At 47.2% G+C, this 10,184-nt stretch overlaps 1 protein-coding gene across 2 annotated transcripts; it reads right to left on the bottom strand.

Annotated features, from left to right (window-relative positions):
• Window positions 1-222: 222 nt before the first annotated feature.
• On the bottom strand, window positions 223-7,121 carry Ing2 (inhibitor of growth family member 2). 2 transcript variants are annotated; one of them, XM_032919026.1, is made up of 2 exons: window positions 3,033-3,096; window positions 223-1,300 (listed from the first exon to the last, which is right to left on the bottom strand). In XM_032919026.1, exon 2 carries the CDS (start codon window positions 1,152-1,154, stop codon window positions 630-632), a length of 525 nt encoding a protein of 174 aa, XP_032774917.1. In that variant the 5' UTR covers window positions 1,155-1,300; window positions 3,033-3,096; the 3' UTR covers window positions 223-629. The 2 variants fall into 2 exon arrangements, with proteins under 2 accessions (XP_032774917.1, XP_032774916.1); XM_032919025.1 differs by lacking the exon at window positions 3,033-3,096 and adding an exon at window positions 6,513-7,121 and having other exon boundaries at window positions 225-1,300.
• Window positions 7,122-10,184: the final 3,063 nt, after the last annotated feature.

Genomic DNA, 10,184 nt, shown 5'->3' with positions numbered 1-10,184 from the left:
TTATTAAGCACTAGATGAGGTGTGTCTGTTCTGAAGAAGCAGGGCTTTTCCAGACACTACAACTGACAGGTATCAAAAGCCATCCAGGAAATACAGCAGCAAATACTCCAGTAAGAGCGCACTAGCCCGTGTGGAAGCACAGATCACTCTGTCTCTGTTTCTGGGATTTCTGGGCCACTAGAGATTTAACAAGTATCTGAATACAAGGAGGCAGGAAGAATCTCTAAACAGGATAGTGTTCATGTTCGAAATTACCAAGATAATTTGACAGAGAAATCCAACAATACATGAAATTCTTAAGCACACAGAACTAAAATAAAATGTTAGCAAAACTTTTGGGTTTACCACCCCCAGCCAGCATGGGAGTTCGAGGTGGGGCTGGGATAGGCGTGGCTTGGGAAACTGCCTGTTCCTTTCATCGGGTCCTCACAAGACTATCTGGCTGAAAATATTTGGTAATTCAGTGCAGAAAATTAAGGTCACAGACAAAGTACAACAACTTTTAATACACCATCAATACTAATGATTAAAAATTATTGCATAGTCTTATGCATTTACCCTAAAACATTTTCTGAAAGTAAAGCAATTATATAAAAGACAAAGAACCCTTTAAAACCGGATGGCCTTCACTACCTCGCTCTTCTCTCCTTTCTTGTCTTTTCAGTACTTTTGTCCATGGTTTTCTCACTGTCTCCCCTGCACTTTGGGCAATACCATTTCCCCTTTGGTTTATAGGTGAGTGAAACGCAGGAAAAGTGAAACCACTCAATGGGACACTGTTCATTGTCACAGCCTATCATCTCCCCGTAAGACACTTGGTTACATAAGCAGTAGGTGGGCTCGTTGGGATCTATGGCAAACTCAACAGGTGACGCTTCCCTCTCCTGCTTGGCCTTGGAGCGCTTTTTCTTCTTGGCGGATTTGGATTTCTTTTCTTTCGGTGGCTGATCATCGCAGTCATCAATCCCGTTTGTCATGTGACATAAATCTCGGCTCTCACTGGTCCGCTGTCTTCGAGGTCTTCTGGAAGATCTTTCGGGCTGACTGGAATCCATCTTGGATTTGTCTGAGGCCCGCTCATTTTCAGCAGGATCTTGGAAACACTGTGAATGCAGCTCCATCTGTCTGGCTCGGTTTTCCACCAATTCCAGCATCTGTGTGACAATCTGAATCTTTTCATCTCCCAATTCCTGGCTATTGATTAATGCTCTCTGGAGATGCTGCTGTAGGCGTTTTTTCTGGTTTGAATCATCTTCTTTCTTATATTTTTCATAGACATCATCAATTTCCTTTAAAGTTTCTAAAAAGGGGGAAAAAGAAGAATATTATGGCGTATTAGCACATATATCACTGTCAAGATAAAAGTAAAGCAGGAAAGCACATTTATGCGTACATTGAACACATTATTCTCATACAAATTCTACATCATCCAATATGAAAGTGTGCTCAGGGGCAAAGGGCATAACAGGTATAGGAGCTTGCTACCAAGCTGGCAACCTCAATTTGATCCTTAGGACCAACACTGTAAAAGTACAGAACTGATTCCTGCAAATTGTCCTCCATATATGCTCATGTGTTGGCATGAGTAAAGTAAGTAAGTGAGTGAGTAAAAGTAATTTTAAAAAACTTTTTAGGTTGTTCTGGTTAATTTTTGTCAACTTGACAGTTATTGAGGAAGATGAACTCTCAATTAAGAAAATGCCTCAAAACCCTGGCCAGGTAGTTCTGAGATACATAGGAAAGCAAGGTTGACCAAGCTTCAAGGAGCAAACCAGGAAGCAGCATGGTTTATGTTCTAGTTCCTGCCCCCTGGTTCCTGCCTTGAGGTTCTGCCCCGACTTTCTCCAGATATAGACTATGACCTGAGTTGTAAGCTGAAATAAACTCCTTTCTCTCCAACGGAAACTCTAAGACAAAGCCAATTAAAAATAACTAACAAGGGGTTGGGGATTTAGCTCAGTGGTAGAGCGCTTGCCTAGGGCGCAAGGCCCTGGGTTCGGTCCCCAGCTCAAAAAAAAGAACCAAAAAAAAAAAAAAAAAAAAAAAGTAACTAACAAAGAGAACATAAACCTTAATATCATTCATCTGTACTTTTAAAAAGTAAAGGGGAAATAGGGAAATGGCTTAGTGTCTAAAGTGTTTGCCACAATCATGAGGACCTAAGCTGATACTCCCAGCACCAACATAAAAAGCGGTGTGTCTGTACATCTATAACCTCAGTGCTGGAGGATCCCCAGGGAGGGCTGAAGTGGGGCCTGTTTGGGGGGTGGGGGTGTAGAGAGCAATAGAGAAGACACCTTCTCAGAACACATCTTCATAGAACACACACACACACACACACACACACACACACACACACACCGCAAATTAACAACCAGAAGTATTTCACAAGACTTCTATGACAAAAGTAAGACAAAGGTATTCCATAAGACATGCTAATTTAGAATTTGCTGAATCCCTTACTGCTGATTCTTTATTTGAACATCAAAACAACTCAATTCACAAAATTTACACCCTAAACTCCAGCCATAAAACCTGAGGTGGTTCTCGGACGCAGCCTCAGATTGCTACCCAACTGTGTGTTTACAGAAATTACAGCTCAATCAGTGACTTGTCCCATGACTCTGGAGAGACACATTACCTTAATTTTCACATCCTACCCATAGACACTTTTTAAAAAGGCAGATGTCAGCATTACTTAGCTTCCTGACAACTTAGTTTTAAATGGCTCTTTTATTTTGGCATCGCATGGGAAATTCTGAAAATCAAAACTACTTCCAGAGTAGATCTGCTGTTGCTGGCATCCAGTGATCAAGCCACTACAAAATTAAGTGGAGTCAGCACTGGACCATTCTACCTTTGTATCTAACTCAGCAGTTGATTCAATGCGTGCTGGAGCTGCTGATGCAACTGTATTAAAAGTTGGACACTTTTAAATCAAGCAATGGCTGAGTCACCAGAATGTATAATTTCACAAGTCATCAAAGATCCAATTAAAGTGTAGTTTTATTCAAATCTGTTCTATTTCTTACCCAACAATGCTACATGAAGGAGGTCTGTCTTCCTGGGGGTAACAAATACACAGTAGCTCTGGATTTCAATGCTCTGTTGGCACCCCATTGTTTTAGCTTCCCATGGTATTACTATGCATCCCTCACCACTGCTTTATGTTAGATGAGTATTATAAAGAGCAGAAATGTTAAATAAGTACATAATGCTGGCTATCCGAAAGCTGGTGACAAGAATGAATACTTAGAGCAGTTATGGACTCCCTTCTTCCTGGAAACTGCAGGTACAACACTTGATGGACAATTTTGCCTCAACAGCTGAGGGCACTGGGAGGACTCAACCATAGCTTTACATTTTTTAACACTCTGTGTGTGTGTGTGTGTGTGTGTGTGTGTGTGTGTGTGTGTGTGTTTGTGTGTGTAAGTTCTCAGGCAATGTCACAGCACTACTCCTTGTATAGGCCAGAGGACAATTTATGGGACTCAATTCTCTCTTTCCACCATGTAAGTTCCAGGGATTGAACTCAGGTCATCAGGCTTGGCTGTAAACCCTTTTACCAACTGAGCCATCTTGCCGGCCTGTGCATATCACATGTTCGAAAAAAAAAAAAATCCAAATACATCCCGTTCTGGCATATAAGTACATTTCCTACGAGCCTAATTTTCCGATGGGAAAAATAAAGTCATTAGCTATTTTGTTAGACACAAAATAAAGGCAACAAAAACATAAACTTCATTTCAGACATTCTACATCTCATAATCAGAGTTAACATTCCTTATGTCACACTTGCACAGACACAGTGATGAGTTAAAAATGTATAAAGACACCTTAACTATACAATGAGAAAAAAACAAAAACAAGGACTCAGTCTATTATTATGGGATACAGATTGTTCTTTTTATCTTGCTAGTCCTAGTGGCGTAAGCTGTTAATACCAGCTACTTGAGAAAGTGAGGCAGGAGGGTCACAATTTCAACAGCTGTCTGGGCTACACAAGGCCATCCTGGGTAACTCAGTGAGCTCGTGTATCAAAATAAAACGTAGAGAGAGAGTTTGGGAGTGATTCAGTGGTAGATTGCTATTGCTTGCTACACGTGTGAAACCTTAGGTCCAATGTCCAGCACTTAAAAATCTGTCTCCAGAGCAAACCCATGAGAATGTAATCATTGTTACATGAGGTGTGTAAAAAAGATCAAGACCTTCAGACTTCAAACTGCCAAACATGTACATCTGATCATGCAACACTTCTCACGCACTGTACAAACGGAACTTGAAATCACATATTACATTTTAGCTCAAAGGCCACTACTAAAAAATTACGAATGAAATGCTGAAGAGACAATGCAGGCTTTCTATAGCCATATCGTGCAAAAAAATGTTTAAATCAATTGTGTTTTCCTTTGTTTCTCTACTTAATAGACAATGCAATAATTTCTGAAAAACACTTACATCAGACCCCCATACTAGAAAATACTTACGAATCAGTGAAAATAAAATCTGAAACAACAGAAATATATAAAGCTTCTAACAAAAATAAAACTGTGAAGTTGATCTTAGCAACTAGGTGCCAACGCAGAAGCAAGGCCACTATCTGTGTATTAACCTTGGAATTAATCCCAATCAGAATGGAGCTGGTTTGCATTAACCTGAGTCTTGTAAGGTCAACTACTCATGTTACCTGAACAATTTATGACAATTATAGGTAACTGGCATCACAGATTTCCCTGTCAAAAAACTATGTCACTACCAACCTAAAAGAGTGTGATTTTTGCGCCTTCAAAGAATACATTACAGTTTTGATATAAAGAAACTACATATTTTGGCAAAGAATTCTCAAGCTCATGTCTCACTGCTAGATTGCAATTCACGTATGTCCCCCATGTCTGCAGAAAATACCACAGGATGATGCTCATTTTATAAAAGGGTGGAAATAGGGGCAGACTTGTAGGACTTTTACCTATCCTGTGTGAGACCTAACTTCAGTCTCTTGGGAATGAGAGGAATCATGCAGTTTAAAAATGGTTGTTTTTGAAACAGACAGCTTTGAGATAAAATATTCTCCACATAATTAACTGAATACATCACTTCATCTTTACAAATTTTGTCTATAAAAGTAAATTTTTACCTCATAAACTTTGAATCTGGTGAAAACACTGACGTTCTATAAACAATCTTATCAGAGACTCAGAAAACAAGTTTGTAGATTGAAACAACTAAGTGCTCTAACATGCTAAGTCATCATGGGCTGTATTGCAGGATTAAGTTACAGGACTGGTGACGGTCCGGGAGAACAGAATGGCCCCATGTTGTTTTTATGGTCCATATTAGATCTCTACAGTTTCCTGACTAGGAGTTACTAAAGCCTGAACATATCCCCATTTAAATTTCTCGTGTCCTAGCAGTCCCTAAAGGACCTAAAGGTATGATAGTCCCTAAAGATAATTCCCTGCCCTAGTTTCTTTGATAACAACAACAACAAAAAAAAGCTTTTCTCCTCATTTAAACTTGGTGGAGGAGGAACCCAAGGGTGCAAGGACGCCAGGTGGTTGCCCAGCCAACGAACCCACTTCCTCCAGAAGTCCGGAAGTGACACATAGCCCGGAACCTACGCTAAGCCAGGGTCAGAGACAGTCCCACGGCAGTGCCCGCGCCTTGATTCACTCTCGGGGTAGGACAGATTTGAAACATCTCCACCCAACGCTAACTCCGCCCAGGCCCATCTACTGTCCCGCCCGCAGTCAGTTCAGTCCACCCGGGCCCCTCGGAGCAGCCCGCTGTGGCCGACGCCCGCGGGAGCGCGCGCCCCGCCCATACGACGTCACACCTGCAGGCCCCGCCCCTAGGCTGGGCCCTCCCCGCCACACACACAGACACACAGACACACACACACGGACACACAGACACACACAGACACACACAGACACACACCCCTTCTCCGCCCGGCCCTGCGGGGGACCCCTCCCCCTTTAACCATTGGGCAATAGCAGAGGAAGAGCTGAGGCACCGGGCGGCCCGGAACTTTCCCCGGGGCGAAAGGGAAGCACAGACTGTCCCAGTCCCGCGCCACGCCGGGAGGCGATGGGGGGGGTGCATCTCCGGAGTCCACCTTCGCCGTCCTCTCGCCCCCTCCCCCCATACGTTCCAATGCATCTGCTCGCAGAGGGAGGAAGCCCAGCGGACAAGGGGCAAGCAGGCCCAGCACCTAGTCCAGCCCGCGTCCCGCTGCTGCACATTCGCCAGCCCCGGGCAGGACAGAGTGCGGCACCCAGCCGGCAGGCACCGGAACAAATGCTCGCTTAAAATGGCTGATTCCCGGTCCGCGGCAGCTGCAGCCAGCCGCCAGAGCTGCAGCGGGGGCTGACGGGCGGTCCTCGGAAGTCCTAGTCAGCCGCAGCCGGGACAGGGAGGGCCGCGAGTGTGTTGTGCAGGACCCTCTCCCGGTCCTACACACCAGATCGCTCGGTGCACTTCGCGCACACTTACACCCGAGAGAGGGAAAGTACCTTGGTATTTGTTGTCCAGCTCCCGCAGCACCGACACGTTCCTCTGCATGTCGTGGGGCAGCGACTCCACACACTCCAGGTAGTCCTGCACGTAGCAGGTGAGCAGCCGGCTCCGCTCTCCGGTCAGGAGCGCGGCCGACGAGTACAGCTGCTGCTGCTGCCCTAACATCCTGCCGCCGCTGCTGCTCCTCGCCGCCGCCGCCGCCGCCGCCTCCGCATCCAGCAACCACACATGCAACAGCCACGACCGCCGCTCCTCCGCTCGGCAGCCCGGCGCCGCGGGGACACGGCCGCCGCTCGAGAGGGCACCGCCGAGTCCCCCGATCTCCACTCCCCCCAGAAGAAACCCTTACTCCCCGCCCCCGCGGTAACAAGCCCAGGGGCGGGGCGAGACCGGGGCTCCCTCCGGCCCCCTCCCTCGCTGGGAGAGAGCAGCGGGGTTCCCCGCGGCCGACGGCGCCGGGCTCCCGGGCGGTGACACTGGCTGTCCCCCCTGGGACTCCCCAGACACCACCAGAGCTGCCCGGTCGCCCGGATCCCCGTGACAAGACCCTCGCTATCCTCTCGCCTCGCTATCAGCCTCCTTGCCTGTCGGAGTCTCAGTGGACTTGCCCCCGCCCCTTGGCCAGAGGCCGCATCTGCGCCTGCGCAGCACTCACTCCTAATAAGGCTGGGGCCCCGCCCCTATCGCCCTACCGAAGAGTTCGCATTCTCCCGCCTTCCCTGCGCCACCCGGGCGATTGGTCTGTCAACTCTCGCCTGGGGCGGGGGGAGGGTGCGGAGGGCGGCCAAACGGCAGGCTGCGCCCCGCCCCCTCTTAAAGGGGCCGCATGGCTGAGCCTGTCCCTTCGCCCAAACTCTGACGGTTGCCCCCGAGAGGCCAGGCGACCGCTCTCTCGTTTTTTGGACCCTAGAGGGAGAGGAAGCTCCTGCTCGGCTCGCTCGGTCCCGAGTTACCGACCTTGCCTCCATCTGGCGGATCCAGCGCCTCCCTCGCGAGCCTCCAAGACAGCAGCGAGCGGCCCCTGGGCGCTGCTGGCCGAGTGAGGCCTGAGAGAACTAAAGCGACCCAGGGTGCAGCGGGCGCGGCTCCGGGCATGCGCGGCGACTTCCCGCCGAGCGCCCCGCGGCCACGGTTGTGCTCCGGTCGCCGCCAGGCTCCCGGAGTACCGGGGCCGACGGCGGAGGTAGGCGGTGCGCCCCCTGCCCTCGGTTTTTAAATGCCGATTCCCGCCTCGCATGCGGTCCCCTCCCCCCAGCTCTAGGGTGGCTCGCAGGGTCGGCTCCCCTCCCCGCGCGCCTTAGAGTTTGGTTTAGGGAGAAGGTGACAAGACTGCGCCCCGCCCTGTCCCCCGACCCCAAACCACCTTAAGGACACTGTTTCCATAGGTCGAATCGCTTAGGCATCACACACCAGGGAGGACTTGGCGTGGTCGCAGAATGAGAGACGCACACATACACACAGACCACACTGTATTTTTCACTACACACACGCGCGCGGCACTGTATTTTCACTCGGCTTCACCACTAACCAGCAGGGGAGGCCGTGCAGATGGGATTAAAAATCGGATCAGCCACCGAGTGCGGTGCTGTCTGTGTGAGCGGTTGGTTAGCCGCCTTACTCTCCCAGTACCATCAGTGAAATGCCAGGAGGAGGAGCTAACTGTAATTACGGATAGACTTCCGGAATGTATATAAATATGTGAGCTGTTTGGTTTTTGTTTTTGTTTCCCCAGAAATAGGTATAAGTAAGAGTACTCGCCGAATTTTGATGAAACGCTTGTGTAAACCCCATAGGAGCAGAGTCTCTGAGTAAGAAAAGGCCAGAGAGATGAGTTTGGGGTGCTCTTGCCCGGTTTGCAGCGCTGTACCTGTTGCACGGCCTGTTCGGAACACTTGCGAAGTGCTATATGCTAAGCAGGTGTTTGCCAAGGGAAATCTAGGTCCGGGTCTAAGTGAAAATTTGGATTCGTAAAACACAACGCGGAATTCGGCGTCCCGAGGACAAGAGTTATCTTGTAAGGCCTGGGAACTCAGGGGTTAATATCCTTTAACGCTGAGATTTTGACCAGTCGAATATTAAGTCAACCCAGGCAGGCACACTATTGAATTTCTGAGAACTTGGGCCGAATTATCTTGCTGCCATACTTTAATATTAAAAAGCCAGGTCTTGTTGAACAATAATCGTTGCTAAGGTTATTGACTTGTTTTATTTTACCTGAATTAATTTTTGTGTTCACTCACAAATTTGGCTCAGCCAATCCTAACTAAAAGATGGAATAATTGCAAGCCGCTCCTTTCCTTACTTATTGGAGTTAGGCGCTGTTGGGGCCCATGGATTTTATGCAGCCTGCTTATTACTGCTCTACAGGCAGACTTGATGTGTGGGAACAGAGGAAAGTCGGTGATGCAGTCTTAACCAAGAACCAAAAAACAAGCTGGGAAGCAAGGAAGGATTTGGGAAAGCATCTGGTACCTCCCATAGTTCTGACATACTGAAGGGGGAGGGAGTCCAGATCATTGTTTCTCAACCGGGTGCTGGTATTAAACCTTCCGAACCTCAAACATGATAATATGTATGGCTTATTGCAGGTGTGCATTTCTTGCTGCGTTTATTCACGCAGGTTTATCTAATTCTGACATCCTTCTGAAAGCAGCCGGTGTGGGGAGAATGTTTACAGGAGGTTGGAAAGTGAGCATTGCATGCCTTGGTCCTTGCAATTCCAACTCCTGACCCTAGCTGTTTATCATTGTTCTTTCCCTCTAAGTAGCTACTCAGAGTCAGTCTCCTAACTCTCCTGAAGCCAGAGCTTAAAAATCCCCCACTCTCTACAATATAGAAATTGATGATACTCTGGGGGTGGGGGTTGGGTGCAGGGTTGTTGTTTGGTATTTTGTTCTGCTCTTAAACTGATCGGGAAAAAGATAAGAGATGAGTAGCTGATGCCTCCAAATTAGTATGCGATTGGATTCAAGTTACTGGACTAAGTCTAGTGTATGCCTTTTATTAGGTCCCTGATGGGAAATGTCCCCAAGCCTATTTCCTTTATACTAAAACGTTTATATCCATAGTTAATACAATATGAGATGAGAGGAACAGTCTCAACTAATTAAAAGCAAACTAGCTAGGACTTCTGAGGGAAAAGATTCAGTTTCTGCTTGAATTAAGCCAATTACATTAGAAAATCTTTTCTTTTTAATATTTCATGTTTTTCCTTTTTAAAGATTTATTTTCTTTCATGTGCACATGTGCACCATGCACATGCCTGGTGCTCAAGGATATTGTGGTTGGTACAATGAAAAGGGTGTCAGATCCTGTGGACCTAGAATTGCACACAGTTGTGAGCCTCCATGTGAGTGCTGGGGACCAACAGGGCCCCTGTAAGAGCCTTAAGTTCTCTTAACCTTTGAGCCATCTCGTCAGCCCTGAATGTTTTAAAACCTTTTTGAATTTTGCCTTTTTTTCAGGTTAGCATACAAAGTAGTGGGCTTTATCATGGCAACTTACAAATGTGTCCTAGGCCAGGTTGGCCTCAGACTTGAGATCTTGTCTGTCTCCCTAGTGCTGGAATACAGGCATGTGCTACCATGCCCAGCTATATATATATATTTTTTTTTAATGTTTTTATGATGTAAACTTCTAAACACAAAAGCGTACTTATATATAGCATT

This window comes from Rattus rattus, chromosome 13 (assembly GCF_011064425.1).
Source record: "Rattus rattus isolate New Zealand chromosome 13, Rrattus_CSIRO_v1, whole genome shotgun sequence".
In the NCBI taxonomy this organism is placed as follows: Eukaryota; Metazoa; Chordata; class Mammalia; order Rodentia; family Muridae; genus Rattus; species Rattus rattus.
The sequence above is the reverse complement of the archived record's forward strand: the minus strand, read 5'-3'. Positions and strand labels throughout refer to the sequence as shown.